This window comes from Durio zibethinus, chromosome 19, assembly GCF_047325235.1.
Source record: "Durio zibethinus cultivar Kanyao isolate XHJ-2024 chromosome 19, ASM4732523v1, whole genome shotgun sequence".
NCBI lineage: Eukaryota > Viridiplantae > Streptophyta > Magnoliopsida > Malvales > Malvaceae > Durio > Durio zibethinus.
This window is the reverse complement of record NC_143180.1, coordinates 19,119,524-19,147,505: the sequence shown is the minus strand read 5'-3', so window position 1 is coordinate 19,147,505 and position 27,982 is coordinate 19,119,524. Positions and strand designations below refer to the sequence as shown.

The window sequence follows — 27,982 nt, the reverse complement described above, 5'->3', positions numbered from 1 at the left end:
AATTATAATTGAAACTTCCCACATAATAACCCATCGCTTGCTTCAAAAACCATCCCAATTAAAACCAAGAAATTCATAAAAAATACACACACATACATACATCTATTAGGCCTTCCCAAAAGCCACCATTGTTAATATAAAAAAAAAAATAAAAAAACCTACATCCCTTGGGATGAAGAGAAACAGTGCCATAATAAACATCATAAAAAAAAATCCAAACATAAAGAACAAAAAAAAAGTTTAGGTTTTAGTTGGCTTTTAAGAAATAAAGTGAAACTTTCTTTCACCTAGGTTTTGAGTTTGACAATATACATGGATATTTTAGAAGATCCGTATGGTGAAAAGGGAGACTAAAGAAGGGAAAAGAACATATCTCGATTTGGGCCAAATTGGACAACAGGATAGGACATTTGAAAACTTGAGGTTTCAAACTTGATGTTCAGATCTAGGAGGATTTAACAAGCTTTTGAGAAATCTAATTAGAGAACATGAAAAAAGGGGTAGAGAGTTTCATTTAGGTGAAATTTGAAACCAATCGACACTAACAAACGATGGCCGATAAAGGAAGAGTGATGGTAAAGCTATCGAAATCTAGGTTTGAATTTCTTTGAATGGGGCCGTTTGTGTTTTATTAAGGAAGAAGAAATATTTTTTTAAGAAAAAAGATGAAAATGGATTAAGAAAAAAAAATTTTATAGCCTGGAAAAAAAGTAGATCAAACTGACCTGTATCAATTCAAGACCAAGACCGGTCCGATTGAGCTGCTATTGGATTGAATAGACTACCATAAATTGCCCACGAATTGAATCAAATCATAGCTGAATTGGTTGATTTCATTCAGCATTTGAACAGGCCTGATAAACCAATCTTGAACTGGACCAAATCATTTCTAAATTGTTGACCAAACTTCAACTAATCTTTTTGGGTAATTTTCTTAATTTTTCTCATTTTTTAAAATTTAATTTATTTAAATTATTATTTAATGTATATTTATGTCCTAAATCCCTTGAATTAAATTTTTTAGAAATAGGAAAAATTGGTTTTGAAAAACATTAATAAATTTAAAAAATATAGGTAAAAATATAAAAATATAATAAGAATAAAAAACTAAACAATATGAAAATGAAAATAAAAATCTCCAAGGATGAAACATTAAGGAAGTCCGAGTAATGATTTTTCTAGATGAGGATATTTTTCTAAAATACTACTAAAGTGACGGAGTATTTGGAAAAATATTCAATACAAAAAATTTTCACAAAATAAAAATAAATAAATAAATGATAAAAGAAAAAATGTTTAGTAATAAAATTATCTACAATAATGCATGAATACCATTATTTGCAAAATTTGATTATTTAAAAAAAGAAAAAAAAGAAAAAAAAGAAGAAAAAACAAAAATTTTTGATGATGAGATATTAAAGAATTATGTGTAATAATTATTTAGAAATCTCTATGTGAGAATATTTTTCTAAAATGCTATCAAAGTACTAACATATTTAGAAACATATTCAAAATAAAAAGATTTTCATTTATTTATTTAAAACATAATAATAAAAAAATTTTAAAATAAATAAATAAAATAAAATAAAAATAACAAAAAATGAGGGAAAGAAAATTTTTATCCAATGATGAGATTTTAAAGTAATTTGAGTAATGATACCTAAAAAATCTTTAGATGAGAAGATTTTTTTTTAAAATACTACTAATGTATTTGAGTGTTTATAAAAAATCTTCAATACAATAATATTTTTTCTTTTCTTCTTCTTCTTCTAATAATAATAATAATAATAATAATAATGCAAATAAAACAGGGAAAAAATAAATTTTTCTAAAAAAATGAATAAATAAATATGTACACCAATATTTCACTATTTCAATTGCATGCTTGTCACTTAATTTTTTAAAAAATAAATACGAGCTTTTGAGGATAAAATTTTAAAGTAATCCGAATAGTGATGCTTAAAAAATCTCTAGGTGAAATTTTTTTTTTTCAATGTTACAAATGTATTGTGACATTTTAAGAGTTCTTTCAATAACAAGGTTCTAGCTTATTTTTATCAAATAAAATAAAATAATAAAAGAATTAAAATTATTACAAATAAATAAAGTTAATAAATTGTTTTTAAATACCAAATTCAAGATCATTTTCATCAAAATTAAAGAATAACACATAATTAATTAATATATTTTCTAACGGACATTGTAGGGATACTAATCATTTTCTGCATGTAACTGCATCATCGAACTCGAATTTAATTTTCGTAAACCAAAAAATTATATTTTTAATATATTTTAATTAATTTTGAAATTTTATTAAAAAATAAATTTTTTAGATGATCAATCATACTTAGTAAAAAAAAATATTAATGGCGATTTCATTTGTTTTTAAATTCATCTAATGGTCCTTTGTAAAACTGTTATGACACCAAGCATTGTACGTTCAATGACATTTGTAACATTTTACAATTTTGGTAGTCGTGCATATGAGAGGAATTGTTTAGTGTGAAGAGGCATTCACGTAAATTGGCACTGTACCATGTGTGATGAAACGTGACTGTCTCATTGCATATGATGTAGCAGCCACTTGTATATCACACTAAACGATTCCTTTCAAATGCACATTTGTTAAATTTGATAAATATTTTGAATGTTATTAACCGGACAATGTTTGGTTGAATGATCAGAGATTTTTACTTTTAAAATTAAATATTGCATACATTGGAGAAATCATTATAAATCCATTTAAAGATCACAATAAAAAACTAAAATAAAAAATTATTTCTGAAAATATATTTCTTGATAATTGTAATGCTTTTCGAAAATAAATTTTCGAATAATCACAATACTTTCCAGAAAATGAATTTTAAGTATAATTAAGAAATTTCTTGAAATGTGTTTTTGATATTTTAAAAGTTTTCAAAAATTTATTTTTGATAGTTTACAAAAATGGGTGTAAAGGACAAAAAATAATTAACTAATGAGTATTTAAGTAATTTTTTATTTGGTTAATTTTATGAGATGTATTGAGAGTTTTTGGGGTATAAGTAATTCTACCCATCTTTTTCTTTTTTTTTTTTCTACATGTGAAATCAAGACAATCTTTAATTTTTGGTAACTAGTTTTGAGCTTGAAAAATAAAATGACTTTAATTCATATCTTGATTCCCGACGACTGAAGGGTGAGTGTTGGGTTAATTGCCTTTCGCATAAAAATTTAGGTTTCCTTTGGTGTGGAATTGTATTTTGCTTTTTTTTTTTAATTTTCATTTTTAAAAATAATTTTTATTTTTTTATTTTAAAAAACATATTTAATAAATGAAAATGAACATATACTTTCAAAAATAAAAATAATGAAAACATATTTGGTATCTATATTTTTCAAAATAGAAGAAATAAAAATAGTTATTAAATGATTAAAGTAAAATATAATTTCTTGATAAAAAGTACAATGTTGCTAAAATAGTAAAAGTAAAATGTAATTAAAATAAAAATTAAAACAATAATTCATATTGTTAATAAAAAAATTAATCAAATGTACTTCATTAAGAACAAATAATATCACCTCTAAACTTTGTTTTTTTGTTTGGTCCCTTCAATCTTCTATTTCTTTGCTTCTTTTTTTTCAATTAAAATTTCACTCTCACTAAAATTTTACCCACGCTCAGACCCCAACTCGATTATTCCTTCCCAACATCAAAAGCCAAACAAAACCCACCAAAATAAAGTCTTACTCCTCGATCGTGGCTTGCGTTGTCTTCTCAAATCTAGTCATTCTCTTTGGGTACTATTTGAATAAACGATGAAATTGGTTGCGGTGATATTAAATATAATAATAATAATTATAATAATAATTATTAAAAAAATTATTATAATTATGATTAAAAAAATTTAATAAAATATTTATATTAAATTAATTTCATTGAAATTAACATTAAAATTTAATTAATAATATAGTAAATTTAATTACACCACACAAAAAATGTGATAAAATCCAAATGAGCACTTGGTCAACACCTTTCCGTTGCTTCTTTCGCCACTTCTTTTGGTTCTAGAGTATTCAAAGTGATCAAATAACAAATACCTTCTGGGCATGCCTAAAAAGAACCAAATCTATTATAAAAGAATAAGATTCATCACCGTTAAGATAAACAATTAAATCAACACAAATAAGTGTTTAAGAAAATAAAACAAGGGAAAACCCAATCTTTTCCCAATCGAACTCTATAAATCATAATGCTAAGCACCAAAACTGAATGTAAGTTTGAATCAAATTATACCTTTGATTTTTAGACTACTCATCTCTGATTGTCTGACTATAGTTTTGATGTTTTTATGAAGAAACGGAGTGAATGAAATTTAGATCTAGAAGGAAAAAAATGCTTTAAAATTGCTTCGGTTGATTATCCGAAAAATAAAAAATAAAATAAATTATTTTTGCAAGTTTGGTTATTCGAAATTGTTTTGATGATTTGTAACATAGATTAAAAAAATTTTAAAACTTTTTGTTTTTGTTTGTCTTGTTTTATTTTTTTTCATTTCTCCCCAACTCTTATCATTGACAACGATGAAAAATTTTTTAAAAAAATTTAGCTGATTTCAATTTAATTTTTTTAAAAATATTTTTAATATTTTCAACCAAACAAAAATTTTCATTCATTTTTTATTTTCTACAAAAATAAAAATAAAAATAACTTTATTTTCATAAATCAAACATACACTTAATATCTCTCAATCTAGATTTGATTTTTTTTTCTAAATTTTTAGTGAAAAAATCAATTTACGACTAATCAGTATAATTGAAATTGATTAAGTTTCAATTTGGATATCATCATACTTTTAGTGCAGTGTAATTAAATTTATCATATATTTAGCTGAATTCAATATAAATTTTCATTAAATTTTTTTAATTGTAATTACATTAATTTTTTTAATTATAATTACAATAATTTTTATTAATATTTTTAATTTTATTACCCATTCAAATGAACTTAACCAGGTAAAAAAAAATCTACACTAAATTGGGAAAGATTTTGGTCCCAAACAAAGTAGAAAGCCCAAGCAAACATGAAAAGACCAAAAATTGGAAGAACCATATAAGCCCAGTTCATGGCCCAGAAAAATTTGACGAAAACAAACGAGGACACTTTTGACTGGAATCACAACTCACAACCGTGGACTGAAACAAAGACTAAAATAGATCACTGAAAATCCCAGTGCTTATCCAGGGTTTTGAGTTCTCGATTCTCAACACTCCCTTCCTTTTCTCAAGCCTGACAATTTCACTCTCAATTTGCCTTAACATGATATTTTATTAAAAACCAAACCAAACCCCAAATCTGCAGCAACCCAACCATGTCGAGCACCCCAGCATCAGATCTACTGAAGTCCTTCAAACTCAAAACAAAGCAACAAGAACTCCTGATCCGTGTTTCAATTCTCTGTCTTGTCTATATCTTAGCCTTCGTTACGCGTCTCTTCTCCGTCCTCCGCTATGAATCCATGATCCATGAATTCGACCCTTACTTCAACTACCGTACCACTCTTTACCTTACCCAAAACGGCTTTTACGATTTCTGGAACTGGTTCGACTATGAAAGCTGGTACCCTTTGGGCCGAATCATCGGTGGAACCCTTTACCCTGGCCTTATGGTAACCGCCGTCCTCATTTATCGCCTGCTCCATTTCCTCCGTTTCGCCGTCCATATCCGTGAAGTCTGCGTTTTAACAGCTCCGTTTTTCGCTTCAAATACGACCCTTGTTGCTTATTTCTTCGGTAAAGAGATTTGGGATTCAGGGGCTGGCCTTGTTGCTGCAACTTTAATTGCCATTTGTCCTGGTTACATATCCAGGTCCGTGGCCGGTTCTTATGATAATGAAGGAGTTGCTATTTTCGCATTACTTTTCACGTTTTATTTATTTGTGAAAGCCGTTAATACGGGATCATTGGCTTGGGGTTTGGCTTCGGCGTTTGGTTATTTTTACATGGTTTCGGCTTGGGGAGGATATGTTTTTATTATTAACTTGATCCCACTTTATGTGCTGGTGCTTTTGATTACTGGGAGGTATTCAATGAGGTTGTATGTTGCCTATAATTGCATGTATATTTTGGGAATGTTGCTCGCAATGCAGATTCGGTTTGTTGGGTTTCAACATGTACAATCTGGTGAACATATGGCCGCCATGGGTGTCTTCTTCTTGATGCAGGTTTTGAACTTTCTTTCAAGCTGGTTTTTTTTTTTTTTTTTTAAGTCTAATGTAATGAACTTGTGGTAGTATTATAGTAGTCTAATCTATTGGTGCTTGAAATTTGGTGGGGTGGGGGGCATATTTGTGCTTGTTTATATAAGCAAAAGCATAAACTGAATAAACAGAATTTTTGCCATATATAGTTTGGTCTATTTTAGTCGGAATAGAACTTTTTTGTCTATGAAATATTTTCAGGTAACAGTAGAAGGTAACTTTGGTTTTTCATGTTATCTTGGAAATTGTATTTGATTGGGATATTTCGGCTTGGTATGTGTTCTGTGTATTTCTGCTTGTTGTTATACAAAAATCACTGCAAAGCAGAAAAAACTACTTTCGTTTGTATAATTATAAAATGAAATTGGCTTGTGGAAACTTGTTTTAGTGAATCTATTTGTTCCGGTACTGAGCTGGTAATAGAAAGTTGCATTAAGCATATTTGGGCTACTTGTGCAGGTTATCTACTTTTTAGATTGGGTGAAGCACATGCTTAGTGACACAAAATTGTTTCAAGCTTTTTTGAGGATCACTGTGACCTGTGCAGTTACTGTGGGAGCTATCGCTTTGGGAGTAGGCACATTATCTGGCTATATTTCACCTTGGACAGGAAGATTTTACTCTTTGCTGGATCCAACCTATGCCAAGGATCATATCCCCATTATTGCATCTGTCTCTGAGCATCAACCAACAGCTTGGTCATCTTTCATGTTTGATTTCCACATCCTACTTTTCCTTTTCCCAGCTGGTCTTTATTTCTGCTTCAAGCGGTTGTCAGATGCCACCATATTTATTGTCATGTATGGTCTCACAAGCATGTATTTTGCTGGTGTCATGGTTCGATTGATTCTTGTTGCTGCACCTGCAGTTTGCCTTATTAGTTCCATTGCTGTTTCTGCCACTGTGAAGAATTTGACTGTGCTAGTGAGGTCAAAGAACAAGGTTGTCCAGACTGGTTCCACTAAAGGAACTAGCAGTGCAAAGGCCTCTTCTAAGGTAACCCCTCCCTGCCATTTTCTCTCCTTTCTTTCCCTTTCGTCTGATATTTTGATTGTCTGACTCATGTTTTGCCCGCAGAATGAATATTGCTTTAGTTTTACTGTTGGTAAAAAATTTGTTTGATGTGAATGTACTTGCTGTTTCTTGAGAATTGAGCTGATGCAACTGAAATAACAATGCTTGTGGTCCTTTGCCAAAGAAAAAAAATCTGAACATTGAAACTTGTAGTAATAAGAATTTGTTTGGATGCACTTATTTTGCTAACTATTAAGGAGCTAAATCTTCCAGTTTTTGTTTGGTTCTATTGTTAATACTCCTTATCGCTAGATAGCATTGTAATGCATTGATGATAACAAATTATGATTCTAGAGATTATCGGTTGAATTATCTAGTTATTCTGTTTGGCTATGGCATATTCAGTACCATTATTTATATATCTTGGACATATAACGAGCTTTTCTTTGGGAGTTCTTTCATTCAAGTCAAGTGTGAAATGAAATAACTTGATGAAGAAGCTTCTAGGTAGTGATATAAGGCCTACTAATTCCATTAAGCTGTTTGTGGGATCTCTTTCCATCTATTACTGCAAACTGAACGAATTAGCAGTAATTGGAATTTGACCTTCTTGGTTTAAATTATAAACAGGGGTTAAGCTAAAATAAGATATGTTATAGAACTAGATAGTCCACCTGATTACGGATTTGAGTTGTAAATTTGAAGTTACAGTTAATCCAGCCAAAGTAGCACTTATTAGTTCTAAATCCTGAGTTTTGGGGGAAATATGTAGTTGCTCGAAATTCCTAAATACCTTCAAGAGGAAAATCCTGCCAGTAGTTTACCTACCCTTCTCTGGATCTTGCTGTATTATGGGGAAAGGAATATAAATTCTGACAAGCAAGTATTTCCTTCTGTTTTAGTTAACATACATTTTTTGGGGATTGAATGTGTCACTGTTAGTAATTAATTAAAAGGTTTTGTAGTTTTTGTGTATAATTATTTGGCAATGACTGAGCTCGCATCTGATGCATGCTTTAATGGTCTTTGTTTATATGGTTTCATGGATCAATGTGGTAGAGAACTCAAGCTTTTAATAAACCACATTTAAAATAATATTCTCTCTAATAAGTTTCTGAGTTAATTGAATTATTTAGATTCATTGTTTGATGATAATATGTTTTCTAGACATAGGTGTGTTTCTTTTCTTCCATCACAAGTTAGTTGTTCTGTTTATTATAATATTTTCTTTGTCCTTATGTATGTTTCCCTTCTAAGTTCGAAGCAAATTGAAAATTCAAGTGTCAACTCTGTTGATCTAAAGGTTTCATATAGGATAAAACTTATGTTGTTCTTATATTTCCTGTGACCACAGGATTTCGTGTTGTATACTTGTGTTTAATTTATTATCATGCTTAATTTCATCCATAACCTCCATAGATCCATTTTGATAGCATGGATTTGTTGGAAGAGAAAGCATGCTGATTTATAGATCCATTTTGATAGCATGGATTTGTTGGAAGAGAAAGCATGCTAAAATGTAAACATAGAAGTGTCGTGTGCCACGGGCCTTTATTATGTGTATAATGAAATTCTTAAATCAAATGATCTAGGAGTAGACATTGCGGGTATTTTAATAGTTTTTGTTTCTGGCCATAATGTTGGGTTTCTTTTTGGTTTGTTTGGGGTGTATATCCAAGAAATAACCTATCTTGTTTATTTTACAAATAGGCTTCACTTGATCAGTCCCAGCCTTTCCAGAAAAATGGTGCAGTGGCATTGCTCTTTGGTGCATTTTACTTGCTCAGTAAGTATGCCACCCACTGTACATGGGTTACTTCAGAGGCTTACTCATCTCCTTCAATTGTTCTGGCTGCAAGAGGTGCCCATGGAAATAGAGTTATCTTTGATGATTATCGTGAGGCATACTTCTGGCTTCGGCAAAATACTCCTCCAGATGCTAAGGTGATGTCTTGGTGGGACTATGGGTATCAAATCACTGCCATGGGAAACAGAACTGTTATTGTTGACAACAACACTTGGAATAATACGCATATTGCTACGGTTGGGCGTGCAATGTCATCTTATGAAGACGAGGCATATGAGATAATTAGATCACTTGATGTGGATTACGTATTAGTTGTCTTTGGAGGTGTTACTGGTTATTCTTCTGATGATATTAACAAGTAAGACTGGAAATCACTCTCCTATTTTATTAATTATTGTTGTGTGTCTCTATGCAACAAATCAGGCATTGTGTGAAAGATGCCCTGAATGTTTAATTGGTTTTGATTCTTTGCTTTAAATCATGAAACTCATGCTGTTCATACTTGGATAGTTGGATTGGTGGTGCAGTCTGATTGAGTGGTTAACACTGTTATGTACTTTAGAGTCTGAAAAGCAAGGTTGGATCTTTCTCACTCTCTCTGTCTCTCTGTCTCAGTCACCTTGTGTATGTATGTGGTGCAAAGCATGAGAGATTGTATGAAAATCTACCTCGAGTGGCTAAAATTATCAGTTCTTTACTTTAAATTATGAAAACTAATGCTTTTCTCCTTTGATTGGTGGATGTAATTAATCATTCTTGGCACTTCACTACTTTCCCTTCCTGACTTCTACATGTAATCCCCAGCCCCTCCTCCCCAACATGGGCAGAGAAAGAAGATGAAAAGGAATAAGAATCATATCTGCTTTGAGTGTATAGAAGTGGTTTCCTACCATTTAGCATTTTGAAATCTCTTTTCGATGGCCATTTGTCAAGACAATTTTACTGAGTGGTTTTCTGCCAATATTTGCACAATAGTCTATAGTCTATACCAACGGAACACAGTCAACATAATCTTTTGTTTTTGCTCTCCCACCTTCCCCTTTTCTTCTTTCCTGAATTTTTCAAGTGCCATTATTGTATTTTAATTACATTTTATTCTGAAATAGATTTTTGTGGATGGTGAGAATTGGAGGTGGAGTGTTCCCTGTAATCAAGGAACCTGATTACCTTGTTAATGGTGAATATCGAGTTGACAAAGGGGCAGCTCCTAAAATGTTGAATTGCCTCATGTAAGTTCGAAGTTACTCTCTCTCTCTCGTATTATATATATATATATATGTATTAATTCTTTGAGACTCCCTAGAGAGTTTTGGTGTTGGAAAAATCTTTGGTTAATATATATTTATATTTATGTGCTTAGGTACAAGCTATCTTACTATCGGTTTGGAGAGCTGATGACAGAATATGGCAAGCCACCCGGGTAAGTTGGCATTCTTGTCTTCTTTGTTCTTTCAAGATGTTGGTACAAAAATATGTGCTTAGCTACATATTCAGATGTGTGTGTACATCTATATATTTTCTATATGAAAAAGATAATTTATATCTATATTGCTAAATTTCTATAATTGCTTTCTGGTTTGGCAGTTATGATCGCGCGCGAGGTGTCGAAATTGGAAATAAAGACATTAAACTGGAGCACTTGGAAGAGGCATTCACAACATCTAACTGGATAGTTCGTATTTATAAAGTTAAACCACCAAATAATAGATGGTAAGAGCTTCTGCTTCCAACTCGTGGTGGATCTTGAATCGGACTCGGTAGTTGGAATTTTGCTTTGGGTCTTGGAATCATAGAGTTTAAGCTGTAACAACAAATCATATTTTCTCGAGACCGAGTTGGTGACAATGTTTAGGGCTATTAGGTTTTCCAGAACCTTTTTGTTTTGTTTTGTCAAATTTCAAATACCCATTTTTGCAGATTTCATAAATTCGTATCCCTTTTCACATTGAGTTATTAAGATTTTCTTATTTTATTAAATATCTCAATTAACATTTTGTTTAATGAATGGTTCATTGGAAAAAACTAAAAAAGCACATATAATACCATATATAAAAGCTCATACATGATATGTGTGCTGAAATCAATCCCCTCACGTTTTCATGGGGATAGTAGGTAACATACATAGGCATAAGCAAGTGGTGAGATAAATTGCACCGTTAATCATTAATCCTTTCATACTATTCCATCTCTATTCATGACTTCAAAAATCCATTTTTTTTCATATATAATCCTTTTAATTCATTTTAAATCCATCAATATGTTAGCATTGGAGGTTTCATGGTTCGATCCGAATCAAGATTAAATATGATATTAATATATGCTTGTCCAGATTTAGTTAATATGTTATTAGAATATGAATAAAATCTACATGTATGGCACATAAATTTCACGTGTAAAATTAATGGGTAAATTACATTATTAATTACTCAAACATGATTGTTTTTTTAAAATAATTATTAAATTATTAAAAATTTTCATTTAATCATTAAAATTTGATTAAAAATATTTTTATCATCTAATCTTTAGTCTTTACCAATAGTTATAAGATATCATGTGATATTGTCATGTCATTTTATTTTATAAAATAGATTACTCTTTATCATAACAAGTTTGTAAACCGAAATATAATAAAATTGGTGTGGTAAGCATTATTTGACATGGTAGATAAATTTTCCTAATGTTCTAGAATATATATGCTATATTTGTATGTTCATTAGATTTTTTGAAATTGTGAGTTCGAAAAATTCAGATGTATACTCTCTTTTTAATATGAATTAAACAAATAAAATTTGAGAGATTAAGAATAGGTTAAAGTTTAAAAAAAAATGGTTAGATTGCATATCTGCGGAGATGATACTCAATGTCTATAAGTTATAACAACGTTGTGCTCATGTTAATTAAATATTGGCTTTGGATATCAATTATCATCATAGACGTGGGAGATTCCATAATTGGCGACCAGACAATAATATTCCAGGATCCAAATTCTCCAATCAATGTGACCTAGTGGCTTTCATTTTCTAGTTTTAAAGCTCATCTCTCTTCTATAAATACCCTTCGCCCACTTCACCACCTTCATCATCAACATCAATAAGCAATTCTTAGCTTTCTCTGAACAAAAGAATACTCCAATTTCTCAATCATTTCAAATAATTTTTCTTCTGAGAAATGGCTTCCAACGTTAAGTCATCAACTGCTCTATTTCTCTCCTTCAACATTCTCCTCTTCGCTTTTGTAAGCTCTGATAATGTTGATTAACCATTAAAAAACTCGAAGGGTTCTTCTTCTACAAATTCCATGGACAGGAACCCTGTTGTTAACCTTCCTCCTGGTGCCTTGTTCCCAAATGGCAATGGCAATAACAATCAGGGCCAGTCCGGTAGTTGTAATCCCCTGAACCTTCGTGTGTGTGCTAATCTACTGGGTGCTTTGGAGAATCTTGACCTTGGTAACACACCAACCCAACCATGCTGCAGCCTGATCCAAGGGTTGGCAGATGTTGAAGCTGCTGTTTGCCTCTGCACTGCCATCAGAGCTAATGTCTTAGGCATTAACCTAAACCTTCCTATTTCATTGAGCCTTCTACTCAATAACTGTGGAAGGAGGCTCTCTTCTGAATACCTTTGCAGCCCATAAAATTCACATCTCTCTTCTATAAAACCCTTTGCTCACTTCATCACCTTCACCATCATGATCATATTATGCACTTTCTAGTTTTCTTAAGATTTTGGTTTGAGAAATGGCTTCAAAGATTAAACCATCAACTGCTTTATTTCTCTCCTTCAACCTTCTCTTCTTTGCAACAGTAAACTCTTCCGATGACCCCTACGATAATGATTCCTCAAATGGAGCCGGAGGAAACTCCAATAATGGAAATTCCCAGGGTTCTTATACAACAACAAATTCCAGGAACCCTGTTGTTATCCGTCCTGGAGACAGGTTTCCTCAGGGCCAATACGGTACCTGTAATCCCTTGAACCTTGGTGTGTGTCTTAATCTGCTGGGTTGTTTGGTGAATCTTGACCTTGGCAACGTACCAACCCAGCCATGCTGCACTCTGATCCACGGGTTGGCTGATGTTGAAGTTGCTCTTTGCCTTTGCACAGCCATCAGAGCTAATGTTTTAGGGATTAACCTCAACCTTCCTATTTCATAAGTCTCCTACTCAATAACTATGGAAGGGAGAACCCTAGTGAATACATTTGCAGCCCATGATTGTTCTACTTCTTCACACTGTTTGATTTCATTTCGTAATGAGTCTCTTGTAATGTGCTGGCTCGTTGAAGAAGGCTTTTCAACCTTTCCTACTTTCATTGCTTCTGTTATACATAAATAAAAATGTTTAATACAATAAATAAATTTATAGTTCTACTTTCCCAAATGGGATAGTTATATGATTAAGGAGAAATTTGTTATTATACTATGATCAATATTAAAATTTATGATTGTTTGCTTTTTAAACAAGATTCAAATATCTATTTTCCCAATTAAAAAATTGTCATTATATTTCAATTTTATTGAATTTTGCATTTTTAAATTTAATTTCTTTAATTTTTGAATAAAAATTAATAAAATTAAAATATTTCACAAAATATTTTTTAATAAAAATAACAAATATAAATGTTATTGTCAAGCATGCTGTAGCCATGCTAATGATTAATTAAGATCTTAAATCGACTCTTTCTCTACTTTTAATAAGTATGTTAATTTTAAATGCCACTTGTTGATACAATAGGAAAACAATATGAAGAAGATATAAAATTGATACAAATTAAAATTTTAACAAAAATTATATATATGAATTTGACAAAACTAAAATAGATATATGTTTTGTATTTGGTATGTCGATACAAATTATGATAAAATAATTTTCACATTTTACATGTGTTAAATATAAAATAAATAGACAAATGTAAAAGAATTGTTATATCTAACTTTTACACAAAAAAAATGAAAAATATAAATTTTGTTGATTTTAAAAAAAAATTATAAAATTGGAATATCTTATTAATACAAAATATTCATCAATTTTGTAATTTTATATCTAAAAATTAAAATTACAATGATACCAATGCAACTATATACTGCTACTTTTATGGTGATTACTAAAATTAGTCCCTGCTACATTGAATGGACTAATTATTTAATATAAAAATAATAAAAAATGGAACAAACAAAAATATTATAACAATATTAAAATTAAAAATCTATTAATATTTCATAGATTACTATTACATTTTTTTGTTATTTTTTTCATGTTATGTTATAAGTTTTATATTTTATATTAATTATTTGATCAAAAATTATGATTTTTTAATTTTTTGTAAATTAAATTTTTTTATAAAAATATTTAAAAAAAGAAGAAAGAAATAAGTAACTTAATTTTTATTTTTTTATATCTTTTTATATTTATATTTATCATTATTATTATCTTTTTATTATTCTATTCTATTATATATAATAAATGATAAAAACTCAAAATTTATAAAACACACATAATTAATTTTATGTTATTTTAAAAAGTTTTGATCTAAATGGTCTTTTCTTCTAATTAAATTTCATTATTTAAAAAATTTTGGAAGAATTCAGATAAAATTGTCTCATTTAATTGAAGAAAATTCAGAAACTCATTTATTTGCTCAAAGAGAATCTATCGTTTGATTAATTTAAAATTTTATTAAAAAAAGTTTATATTTATTTTTGTTTTTGATTTTACTAACCTTTATTTTTACTAAATATTTTATTAAAAATAAATAAAATATTTTTTATTAGAATACTTCAAAAATCTCTTCAACACTTTTGGGATAAGGAAATTCATCACTTAGAATTTTGAGCACCATTTACAATTTTCTTTTAATGTCATCATTGAAAAAAATTTCATTTATTTCCATGTTTTTTAAAATTTACTTGTTACTAATAAATAAATAAAATTATAAATTTAATTTTCTAACACATATTCTTAGTTTTTTATACTTTTAAATGATTAAAACATGTGCGTAATTTAAAATTTTAAATATGTATGTAAATAAAAAAAAATCAATAAGCAAATAAATAAATAAATAAATAAATAAAAGACAAAACAAAGTTAAAAAGAAAAAAAAAACAAAATTAAATAAAAAAATAAAAAATACCATAATAAAAAAACAAAAAACAAAGAAAAATACCTAAAAGTTCTTTGTGCAAAATCACTCCCAACCAATTTATTTCATAACTTAATTGGCCATGCAATCAACTTTTTGGAATAATTTTAATCATAGATATATAAACATTTGGTATTATTTTTTCTTTATGTTGGATTTTAGGTTTTATCACTTTTTTATATTTGAAAAGCTATTAATTAACACTTGTATGGACACATAGAATAACACATAAATAAATTTATATTTTAAATTTAAATAAAAAAAATCAAATGTTTAGATTTGAAAATTAAAAATGTGACATTTGTAATTTACAGTTTAAGAACAATGTGAGCCGGAAAGCAGAGGAAACAGCTGCCTTTTATTGCCAAATAGCTGGATGACAATAAAAGAGCAAGATGGAAAGCAGCAGATGAGGGTTTCGATCCACGAAAACCTATTTCACATTGAAATGAAATTAGAATACAACAATGACACAATTTACATATTCAGGGCAGAAGAAAAGGGGAATGGGGGAGAGTTATACTAGAAGATTATGGTGACTGCATGCATTGACTATTGTGCAAATATTGGGAGAAACCGGCTAAGGTTAAACAAAACAAATTTCAAAATGCTAGTGGGAGAAATCCACTCATATGCACTCAAAACAAATATGATTTCTTATTCCTTTTTCTGCTCATGTTGGGGAGAGAATGGCAGAGAGGGGTCACCTTAGAAGAGGCAGAGGCCTTTGCACTGCTAGTTCCTTTAGTGGATCCAGTCTGGACTTCTTTGTTCTTTAACCTCAACAGCACAGTCAAATTCTTCACAGTGGCAGAAACAGCAACAGCACTGGTAAGGCAAACTGCTGGTCTAGCAATAAGAATCAATTGACCCATGACACCAGTTAAATACGTGCTTTCGAGACCATATATCACGATAAATATAGTGGCATCTGATAACTTCTTGAAGCAGAAAAAAAGACCAGCTGGGAAAAGCGAAAGTGGGATGTGGAAATCAAACATGAAAGATGATCAGGCTCTTGGCTGATGCTCAGAGACAGATGCAATAATAGGGATGTGATCCTCGACATAGATTGGATCCAAACAAAGAGTAAAACCTTCCAGTCCAAGGTGAAATTCAGCCTGATACCGAGCCAACTCCCAACGTAATATCTCTCACAGAAACTGCATGGTTTACAGTGATCTCAAAAAAGCTTGATACTCTAAGCACGTGCTTCATCCAATCTGAAAGTAGAAAACCAGCGCAAGTAGCCCAAATATGCTTAATGCAACTTTCTGTTACCAGCACAAAGTCGTTTTAAGTATCGATATTTCAATTCTATAATATACTTTAGTTGGCAATTCTATACATTGCACAGGCACAAACCAAAATCTCCCACATCATAACATCCAATTAATGATGAATGGATGATTTTTATTTTATCAGAGGAGCAAGAAAACAACATGTGCACAACTTTATAATTGTAAGTATCTTAATCGAAGACTATTTGGGACCAACCCAAAGAGTTCTGTATATGTCCTTTTTTTTTTTTTTTATGCGCATAAGAATTTTGAAATGCATGTATGTAAGAGTTGAGAAGGGATCCACTTACACTAATGTAAGACTTGTAAGAGTTACACATATTTTTGACCCTTGGATCAAAATGATTAAGTGTAAGTGTTATCAATTTAATTTTGATCCGAAGGTAAAAAAAAATATATGTATGTATATATATATATATATATCTTTCTCCTTTCCCTTAACAGTTGATTCCCAAGACAAAGCCAAAATTTCTAAATATGCTGTTTATTAGCCTACGATGACATCAATTTGTATTGGTGTTTTCTTACCACTACTTATTTGGTCTTCAAATTTCAATTCCTTCACATGCTTATCATAATCAAGTAGGAAACTAAAAAGTGCAATACAGGGCATCCTACAGACAAATAGTTCTGCCTTTATGCCTTCCAAGTTGAAAGCACTATCATTAAGGCATCAGAAAACAAAATAAGGAAATATAGACTAGTAGAATTAGTACGTAATTTTCTCTTCTTTTTTGAATGATTATCTAATTCTTTTAACCAACCTAAAGATTATCCTTCTCATACAATAATAATTAATTTGAATCAAATTTATCACCAATTTTTTTGCAAACTTGTATGGCTGACTCCTGCAAGAAATAAATTGTGCACTTAATTTGGAAACGTTTCATAGCATTGCCTCACAAGCTTGAGCCAACACGATAAAATGAGCTTTTAAATATATATACATGAATACATGCATTTGCATACGAAAAAAGGGGAAAAAGAAAAGGTATGAGTGGGCTATGATCTTACTATGCTATTGACTCCATGTTCGTAGAATCAACGTCTATAATTAAGCATGACCATACTGCTTTAACTTGAAGTCAAAAAGAGCAAATATAAAACTATCAAAAGCATAAAAAGATGAAGTTATCTTTCTTTCAGGTGCCTGGACTGCTTTCAAGGCAGTATGATTATAAAGAGGAATGAAGGAGCATCTGCAATTATTCTGGAAAGAAGAATGTCATACCTACATAAGGTTATTAAAGCTAGAATGAAGGGAAAACCATTTAACACAGCTCAACCCTGGTTAAAAAAAAAAAAAGAAATAGTACCTACTGGCTGCAAAAGGCCAGACCAGCCTTCTTCCTCAATTAAATAGAGTACCAGCAGGCAGCATAAAGCCTAATGAAGGAGTAAAATAATGTCTTTTTCCTTGAGGTAATAGGATGGAATTAGGGACTAAATAGAATATTTACTAGCAGGTACACATTATAAATCATGTCTAGATTTACTGCAGCAATGTTAATTGAGAAGAGTCATTCCATATTAACACTTTGATAGCCTTCACAATTTCCGAACTAGGGCACAAAAAGATTCACCAGTTGAATCACTAGACGATAGACCCACTATCATGGCTGCTGTGGATACATTTGCAGAAAATCCTTTCTTAATCATTTCATGAAGAATTTGTGTTGCCCTCGATATGTTGTTGTTGTGAAGACATCCTTGGATCATGGTATTGTAAGAGCAACTATTTCCCATGCAACCATCCACTTCCATTTTCCTAAACAATTCATATGTTTCATTCAGCAGCCCTTCTTTACAAAGTCCTTTGATCATTGTGCTATATGTGTAAATATTAGGGTGTTTGATCATTGTGCTATATGTGTAAATATTAGGGTGTACCCCTTTGACTGTGAGTGCATAAAATAATTTCCTAGCAACTTTAAGTTGCCCAACTAGACACAAGCCATCTTAGGATATTATAGTGGACAATATCAGGTTCTAACCCACAGCTCTGCATTGCATGAAAAAATCCCAACGCCTCATGAATATGTCCATGCTTACATAAGCCATCCAACAAAGAAGAGTAAGTTATCGCGTTTGGTACTAGGCCATAAGCACACATTTCTTCAAAAATTTCTTGTGCAACTATAAGTCTCCCAATATGTGACATGCCACCTATAAGAGTGCCACAAGTAACAACATCAGGGATTAATCCATTTCGAGTCATTTCATGAAAGAGCTCCAGTGCCTCATCTATCCTTTTAGCCTTACAATATCCATTAATAATGATACTGTAACTAACTACACTAGGTTTGCAACCTTGTAAGTTATTGAATTGAATACTTTTCTAGCCTCATCCATTTCACCTCGTAAACAATATCCATCCATCAATGAATTATACCTAACTATATCAGGCTCAATACCTTGTTGAATCATTCTCTCAAGCATATCTTTTGCCTCTAAAACTCTACCCTCTTTACAAAGTGAATCAACCACAATACCATATGTGATCACACGGGTTTGCAATTGCTAGCCACCATTTCTTTGAATAATGCTGTAGCTTCCTTCCACTGACATGAATTACACATGGCATGACTTAAAGAATTATAAGTGACAACATCAGGTGGAGTTCCTTTACCTCTCATTTCAGAGAAAAGCCTCAAAGCCTCAGTTACATTCTTGTCCTTACAAAGGCTTTTGATTAAGGTGGTGTATGTTATAGTGTCTGGTGCGCAATCTCTTTATCCCATAGTCCTTAGCAATCTAATAGCACGAGTAGTTTCTCCTATTTTACAAAGGCCGTTCACTATCATATTATAAGTAATTAAATAAGGCTGATACCCTTCCCGAACGACAACATCATCAAACAACCTCACAACTTGAGCTACTTTACCTCCAACGCAGAGGCCATTGATCAAAGTAGAAAATGTTAAACCATTAGGTTCAATGCCCAGCTTCAACATTTTCCCCAAAACAGAGAACCCAAAATCCATACGATGCAAGCGGCAAAAACAATTAACCAAGATGCTGAGAGTATATACATTGTAATGAATTCCTAGTAATTCCATTGGTCTCAACAGAGAAATAGCAATTTCATAATGCTTCATTCTAACAATGGCTGATAATAATTTACTAAATTCAACAATACAAAGGATAGGATGGGCATGAAGCATGTGATCGAACAAAGCCAAGGCATCATCAATTTTATCAAACACATACTTGGATTTCCTGCAGGGGGTGGTAAAGAAGTAAGATTTTTGAGAATAGAAGAGAGGGCTTTCCTTATTTAAAGCAGAAAAACAATTCAACAAAGAGAAGGGAAGAGAATTGACAGATTTGGGGTTACTCAATTCCAAACGTTGAAGAAGATCAATGGCAGAAGAAGACGGAAGAGAAGCGATTCTCTAAAAACTCATCATCATCATATTCACCAAATCAATGCAAAGCTCCGATTCTCCTTCAACACTCCAATTACTTGCCGGATGATACACTAAGATACACACAGACTTCAAACTTATATTTCGGTCCATTTAAACCATTTGCAATTGCTTGGGAAAAATATTTTATTTAAGTGATTTTTTTATTTTTAATGTATATACGTAGAATCGTGAGAAAGAATTTACTTACTCTAATAATATAATTTTTACGTTTTTTCAAATTTTTACATCAAAATTAAATCTATGATTTATTTGAAATTAAATTTATGAATCAAAATAATATTTTTAAATTTAGCAATTTTGATCAAATGATTTGAAAAATTGTAAAAAAAAAATTAGTATAAGTGAATTTATATATATATATATATTTTACATTAGTATAAGTGAATTTAATATTTTTTTTACATTAGTATAAATGAATTTATTTTTTTTAAAAGCCTGAATTTTAATTCTGAAATTTATTTTATTATTTTTATCAATTTCTCACTTTTATTTAATTATTGCCTAAAAATAAATATTAATTATCATTATTAAAGCTTTATATAAAATTTTTAATCATTTGGGTCAAATTTTAAAAAACTTTTCATATAAAAATTTCTTAAAAAACCAATTATTTGTAATTTTTATGGATTTCATCTTTGAAATAATTTTTATTTATTTTCAAAATTTTATCATCTTTGAAAATTTTTTATTTTTTTCAAAATTTTAATACATTTTATTTTTGGCTTAATAATTAATATCAATTATCATTATTGAATTTTTTTTCTAAAATTTTCTTTCGTTTGGGTAAAATTTAAAAAATATCTTATATAAAATTTTCTTAAAAAATCAACCATTCTGATTATTAAAATTTCATCATTTGAATATTTTTATTTATTTTCAAAATTTTATTATATTTTTTAAATTTAAAGAATTATTATTTTTTAACTAATCAAAATCTATCCTAATTTAAAATTTAAATAAGTAACAAATTAAAATAAATTTAAAAGTACAAAAATAATTAAATAAAAACAAAATAAAATAAAACATACAAATAAAGTAAAATAATTAAAAACAAAAACAATGAATAAGGTTACAATGATAATTTAACAACATTGGATAAGTGTCACACGAAGAATCCTTAGGGGGCTCTTTTAATCTAGTGTAGTATAGATATATTAAATAAATATAAATGATTAATTGTGAAAAAATGTAAGTTAGAATGTACTTCTTTTAATTTTAATCTACTATTAATCCTAAACTCTATCTATTTAATGCATCTAATAAGTACATTACGCATCTAAATCTTCTAAAACTTAAAACTTTTAAAGTTTCACCAACATATATGCCATATGAGCTGCTATTTTATTGGTAGTTAGAATGTATACTATATAATTAAATTAATATATGTTAAAGAATGTAAGTTAATATTAATATGTAAGAAACAAATACTTTTTAGTACGGTTTCAAATCATTTCATACTAAAGTGAATTTAGATATAATTTATATTATTTTAGATTTTACATAATATTTTTAAATTTGTTTATGACCAGTGTGATGCATTGGTTAGTTTTATTTATTTAATTTTATGATTGCATAGATAATATATTATATAAATATTTATAAAAATTAAAAAAATAAAATTATAAATACATCAAAAAATATTTTAATTTTGAGTTTGAGAGTTTAAAGCATGATTTATGTGTTGCTTAATGAGAAAAATTATTTTATGTATTAATTGAGCAATATTAATGAACATTTATCTTGAAATAACTGAATATATTAAAAAATTGGTTATTCAAATAGGTAATAAAATAATTTTTTAAAATATTTTAATTGATTATTATTTTATTATAAAAATTAAGAAGTAATTTATTAATTATTACATAAATTATAGAATGTTGATTAGAAAAAGATTTTTTTTTTTTTGTTAAAAAGACATATATTTTTACATAACCATTGAAGAAGATAGGAGATGTGAGCTAAAAGTAAAACAAATTAAAAAAATCAAAAAATAAAATGATATGTACATTTGAAAGAAGAGTTATAAATTAAAAATAAAAAAACAAAAAGTACACAGCACATATCATTTATAAGTTTAAATATATGTATATGAGGAGGAAGTACTTACATATTTTTATACATTTTATTCATGCAAAATTATATGTGTCGAATTATATTTATCGAAAAAAATTATGTTTTTATATAGCCATTAAAAATGGTTAAAAGATGTGAACATTGTGCCTAAAGTAAAAATTAATTAAAAAATATATAAAATTAAGAAATATATATCTTTGAAAAAAGTTCTAAAATAAAAAAAAAATGTAACAAAAATCATTTGTAGGCTTAAAATCATAGGAAATTGTTAGATGACAAATATGTGTGTTTGTGTATGTATATATATGTAAGGGGAAATCTCTACTTATATTGATGAAAAAATACTTTAATTGTATACCTTTCATAATTTTTTATACACATTATATTTACTTAATTTAATTGTTTTATTTCATACTTTATTTATATAAATAAATGTACGTCAAATTTTGAGTCAATATAAATATTTAATTATTTATCTGAAATAAAACTTTTAGTCGTTAAATATATATTTAAAAAAAAAATTCTCAAATCGATATGATATGATAAAACTATCAAATTGATTTCAAACTATAGATATATGATGGATACTATTTTTTTGTTAAATTAATCAGTTGATACATAATTACACTAAATTTTTAATAATTTATCATTTTTTTAAGACATTTTATGATGAGTATTTGATTGTTCATTAATAAATTTGACAAAATTACTTTTAATTGCATAAATATTCAATATAATGGTAAAAATATGAGAAAAGATAAAAATGAGAGCTTTTGAACTCATTTTGGATGTATTTTTATGCAAAATATGAGAAAAGATAAAATAAGTGCTGAATCTTTATACAAGCTATTGTTTCGATATTATTTGAGCTGTCCAGTTTTGGTTTCTTAGTTTAGATTTAATTCAAAGTATGTTAGATTCAATTCAAAGCAATTTATTCTGTAACAATATATATTTATAAAAAATTATTTCATTCGTGGGGTATTTATTTATTTATTTATTTTAATTTAGGATATGAGTATTTGCTACATCTCTTTTCTACTTTTTTTTTTTGGTTAATCCAATGGTTGTTAAGTAAAAAAATTGTAGTCCATTCCTTTCCTTTATACTTTTTAGTATTCTCCATTTATAAATTCACACAGCTTAACTTTTTAATTTTTTTAATTTTATTATAAATAATAATAAAAGGTTTTACTCAAGAGTGTTAAAATAATTTTTAAGATTAATTAAATTATTATTTATAGTAATATTTTAATATTAAATATAGTAAAGGAATTTACACGAGACACTTGTTGAAAAAACCAAACTCATTGATTTTCCTAACTCATCTTTTTCTTAGGCACAAATCCATCATTCACATGAAAAAGCATCTGGATTGCTTGGAGTATCATTGAATTGGATATATTCTGCTGTTACAACTGCAATGGAACAGCAAGATGGACAAGCAGACCACAAGTTTTGACACAAGCTATGGAGAGTGGATGTTCCAAACGAAATTAAAGTGTTTGGTTGGAGATTAAACAATGGAATTCTACCTGTTTTTAGCAACCTCAGGAAATCGAAAATTGAAGCTCAAATGATGTATCCGACATGTAGTCAACAAGAAGAAACAGTGACGCATGCCTCAGGCTGTAATCCAGCAAGGGAAGTATGGGGATAGTGTCAATGTGGATGATGCCTGGAAATGTGCGAACATGAAGCTCGAAAGGGATGGCTGTCCAATGTATCAGGTTGGATTGGTAGCTTGCTTGGCGATTTGGCCTAGCAGGAATCTAGCAGTCAAGAGCAACATGAGGAGGAAAGCAGAGGAAACAGCTGCCTTTATTGCCAAATATCTGGAAGACTATAAAAGAGCCCAGATAAGCACTACAATTAACTCTATGGGATACGTAGCTAGATGGACAGCACCAGAGCAAGGCTTATGCGGAATTGGTGTGGTGATCAGGGGTGAAACTGGATTCGTCTTAGGAACATGCTCAACTACCTAAAAACGAGTCAGAGATCTATAACTGCAGAGCTTTAGCGGCAATTAAGGCCATTGTAGTCACAAAAGGATATGGGATTCAAGTCTGTAATTATTGAGGGAGATGCACTCAGCATTATTAATCAGCTAAACTCAGAAGCTCAAAACTTTTCTCTGATAAACGATGCCAAGCTACTCAGTTATGAATTCCACCAGTTCAAAGCTGTTTACACGAGCAGCACACAGACTTGCAAAATATGCACTTTCTTTGAGGAGTCTTATGTGATGTTATTGGGTAGAGGAATGCCTCCCATCATTTGTGATCTAATGAAAATTACATTTAAAAAAAAAAAAGAACTTACAGGAGGCAATTCAACATTTTAGGAGATGCACCTTTGTCAACACAAAATTCACCATTAACAAGGTAATACAGGGAATTCTCCACCTCCAATTCTCACCATCCATAAAACTCTATTTCAAAACGAAATGTAATTACAACAATAACAATTTACTAATTCAGGACAGAACAAAAGGTGCATCAATAAATATCATTTGTTGCTACAGCTTAAAATCTATGATTCCAAGACTCAACCACAATTACAACTACCATACCCATTTCAAGATCTGCCAACAGTAGGAAGAAGAAACTCTCCCCACCATTATTTGGTGGTTTAACTTTATGAATCCGAACCATCCAGTTTGGGACTGCTTAGCATATTTACTAGCACGTACACATTATAAATCATGTCTAGATTTACTGCAGCAATGTCGATTGAGAGGAGATTATTCCATATTAACACTTCGATAGCATTCACAATTTCTGAACTAGTGAATGAAAACATTCACCTGGTGAATCACTACACAATAGATCCACTACCATGGCTGCTGTGGATGCATCTGTAGAAAATCCTTTCTGAACCATTTCATGAAGAATTTGTATTGCCTGTGATCTGTCATTGTTGTGAAGACATCCTTGGATCATGGTATTATAAGAGCAACTATCTCGAATGCAACCATCCACTTCCATTTTCCTAAACAATTCATATGCTTCATTCAGCAGCCCTTCTTTACAAAGTCCTTTGATCATTGTACTATATGTGTAAACACTAGGGTGTACCCCTTTGACTGTGAGTGCATAAAATAATTTCCTAGCATCTTTAAGTTGCGCAACTAGACACAAGCCATCAATTAAGATATTAGAGTGGACAATATCAGGTTCTAACCCACTGCTCTGCATTGCACAAAAAAATCCCAATGCCTCGTTAATCTGAGCATGCCTGCATAAGCCATACAACAAGGAAGAGTAAGCGATCGTGTCTGGTGCTAGACCATAAGCATACATTTCTTCGAAAATTTCTTGTGCAACAGCAAGTCTCCCAGTTTGTGACATGCCATTAATAAGAGTGCTGAAAGTAACAACATTAGGGATTAATCCATTTCGAGTCATTTCATGAAAAAGTTTCACTGCCTCCTCTATCCTTTTAGCCTTACAATATCCATTAATAATGATATTGTAACTAACTACATCAGGTGTGCAACCCTTATTGGTTATTGAATTGAATACTTTTCTAGCCTCGTCCATTTCACCTCGTAAACAATATCCATCCATCAATGAACTATAGTAACTATATTAGGCTCAATACCTTGTTGAATCATTCTCTCAAGAATATCTTGAGCCTCTAAAGTCCTACCCTCTTTACAAAGTGCATCAACCGCAATATTATATGTGATTACATTGGGTCTGCAATTGGTAGCCACCATTTCATTGAAAAATGCTGTAGCTTCCTTCCACTGACATGAATTACACATGGCATGAATTAAAGAAGTATAAGTGGCAACATCAGGTGGAATTCCTTTACCTCTCATTTCAGAGAAAAGCTTCAAAGCCCCAGTTACATTCTTGTCCTTACAAAGGCTTTTCATTAAGATGATGTATGTTATAGTGTCCGGTGTTCAACCTCTTTCTCCCATAGTCCTTAGCAATCTAATAGCATGAGTAGTTTCTCCTATTTTACAAAGACAGTTCACTATTGTATTATAAGTAATTAAATTAGGATGATACCCTTCTCGAACAAAAACGTCATCAAACAACCTTACAGCTTGAGCTACTTTACCTCCAATGCGGAGGCCATTGATCAAAGTGGAGAATGCTATAACATTAGGTTGAATGCCCAGCTTCAACATTTTCCCCAAAACAGAGAACCCAAAATCCATACGATGCAATGCAAGCGGCAAAAACAATTAACCAAGATGCTGAGAGTATAAAAATTGGATGAATTCCTAGTAATTCCATTTGTCTCAACAGAGAAATACCAATTTCATAATGCTTCAAACAATGGCTGATAATAATTTACTAAATTCAACAATACAAGGGCGGGGATGGGTAAGAAGCATGTGATCGAACAAAGCCAAGGCATCATCAATTTTATCAAACACATACTTGGATTTCTTGCAGGGGGTGGTAGAGAAGTAAGATTTTTTAGAATAGAAGAGAGGGCTTTCCTTATTTAAAGCAGAAAAACAATTCAACAAAGAGAAGGGAATAGAATTGTCAGATTTGGGGTTACTCAATGGCAGAAGAAGAAGGAAGAGAAGCGATTTTCCAACACCTCATCATCATCATATTCACCAAACAAATTCAAAACTCCGATTCTCCTTCAACACTCCAATTACTTGTCCAATGATACGCTCAGGTACACACAGGCTTCAAACTTATGTTTGGGTCCATTTAAACCATTTGCAATTGCTTGGGAAAAAATATTTTATTTAAGTGATTTTTTTATTTATAATATATATCCAAGAGAAGGAATTCACTTACATTAGTATAATTTTTATATATTTTTTAAAATTTTATATCAAATTTAAATTTATAATTCATTTGAAATTAAATTTATGAATCAAAATAATTTTTTAAATTTAATAATTTTGATCCAATGATTCAAAAAAAAATTTTGTACTAATATAAGTGAATATATATATATATATTTATATTTGATTTTGAATAGATTCCAATTGATAAGGCTTTGGAGTGAATTAGACTTGTTTAAGGTTAATCACCTGAAATTGAACTCAAAACTTTAAAAAATTATAATATAAATATCAAGTCTATATGGGTTGAACACAAATAAAATATATTTTTTAAAATAAATCTAGATTGAAGACTTATGTATAGCCCAATAGTTATATTTTTAAATGATTCTAAATTGAAGACTCATAACTCGATAGTTATTTATATAATTTTATATTTATACCTCATTACGTGATGGTTAACTAAATTATTTTATCATTTTATTTAATGAAAATTTTTACCATATGAATCACATTTAGAAATATTTTCTACCTTAAAAACTTAAAAAATTACTATTCATAATTTTAAAGAATTTCATTATTGAATTTATTATTTTTTTAAAAAGTCTAAATTTTTAGTTCTAGAATTTATTTTATTGTTTTTTATAAATTTTTCACTTTTATTTTATTATTACCTAAAATAAATGTCAATTATCATATTAAAACTTTATCTAAAATTTTTCATAATTTGGGTCAAATTTTAAAAATCTTTGCATATAAAATTTTCTTAGAAAATTAATTATTCGTGATTTTTATGAATTTTATCTTTGAAATTATTTTTATTTAATTTCAAAATTTTATCATCTTTGAAATAATTTTTATTTTTTTGAAAATTTTAATACATTTTATTTTTGACTCAAAAATTAATAACAATTATCATTATTGATTTTTTAAAAAAAATTTTCCTTAATTTGGGTAAAATTTAAAAAATAACTTATATAGAATTTTCCTAGAAAGTCAACCATTTTGATTATTAAAATTTCATCATTGGAATATTTTTCTTTATTTTCAAAATTTTATTATATTTTTTAAATTTAAAGAATTATTATTTTTCACTAATCAAAATCTATCCTAATTTAAAATTTAAATAAGTAACAAATTAAAATAAATTTAAAAGTACATAAATAATTAAATAAAAAATAAAATAAAACGTACAAATAAAGTAAA

At 29.5% G+C, this 27,982-nt stretch overlaps 2 protein-coding genes and 2 pseudogenes across 2 annotated transcripts; 3 read left to right on the top strand and 1 right to left on the bottom strand.

Moving 5' to 3' along the window:
- The first annotated feature begins 5,157 nt into the window (after positions 1-5,157).
- On the top strand, positions 5,158-11,061 carry LOC111310478 (dolichyl-diphosphooligosaccharide--protein glycosyltransferase subunit STT3B-like). The gene is made up of 6 exons (XM_089748764.1): positions 5,158-6,203; positions 6,699-7,235; positions 8,964-9,418; positions 10,167-10,289; positions 10,421-10,480; positions 10,645-11,061. Exons 1-6 carry the CDS (start codon positions 5,352-5,354, stop codon positions 10,772-10,774), a joined length of 2,157 nt encoding a protein of 718 aa, XP_089604890.1. The 5' UTR covers positions 5,158-5,351; the 3' UTR covers positions 10,775-11,061.
- An 828-nt stretch (positions 11,062-11,889) lies between these two features.
- LOC111309615 (putative lipid-binding protein AIR1B pseudogene) lies at positions 11,890-12,714 on the top strand (annotated as a pseudogene).
- An 85-nt stretch (positions 12,715-12,799) lies between these two features.
- Positions 12,800-13,275, top strand: LOC111309936 (putative lipid-binding protein AIR1B pseudogene; annotated as a pseudogene).
- A 2,147-nt stretch (positions 13,276-15,422) lies between these two features.
- Positions 15,423-26,696, bottom strand: LOC111309607 (uncharacterized). The gene is made up of 8 exons (XM_089748681.1): positions 24,784-26,696; positions 24,581-24,689; positions 23,876-23,989; positions 23,629-23,777; positions 19,334-19,720; positions 19,111-19,231; positions 15,908-19,021; positions 15,423-15,633 (listed from the first exon to the last, which is right to left on the bottom strand). Exons 1-7 carry the CDS (start codon positions 25,575-25,577, stop codon positions 18,794-18,796), a joined length of 1,902 nt encoding a protein of 633 aa, XP_089604807.1. The 5' UTR covers positions 25,578-26,696; the 3' UTR covers positions 15,423-15,633; positions 15,908-18,793.
- Between the last annotated feature and the right edge of the window lie 1,286 nt (positions 26,697-27,982).

Excerpts from the sequence above, each read along its gene's own strand:
- LOC111310478 (XM_089748764.1), top strand. The coding sequence starts at position 5,352 with ATGTCGAGCACCCCAGCATCAGATCTACTGAAGTCCTTCAAACTCAAA. Across the intron at positions 7,236-8,963 it reads GTGCAAAGGCCTCTTCTAAG|GCTTCACTTGATCAGTCCCA; the intron begins GTAACCCCTCCC and ends TTTTACAAATAG. Across the intron at positions 10,290-10,420 it reads AAAATGTTGAATTGCCTCAT|GTACAAGCTATCTTACTATC; the intron begins GTAAGTTCGAAG and ends TTATGTGCTTAG.
- LOC111309607 (XM_089748681.1), bottom strand. The coding sequence starts at position 25,577 with ATGGATGGATATTGTTTACGAGGTGAAATGGACGAGGCTAGAAAAGTA. Across the intron at positions 23,778-23,875 it reads CGTATCCCATAGAGTTAATT|ATTCCTGCTAGGCCAAATCG; the intron begins GTAGTGCTTATC and ends CTTGACTGCTAG. Across the intron at positions 19,721-23,628 it reads TTGCTGGATTACAGCCTGAG|GAAATCCAAGTATGTGTTTG; the intron begins GCATGCGTCACT and ends CACCCCCTGCAG.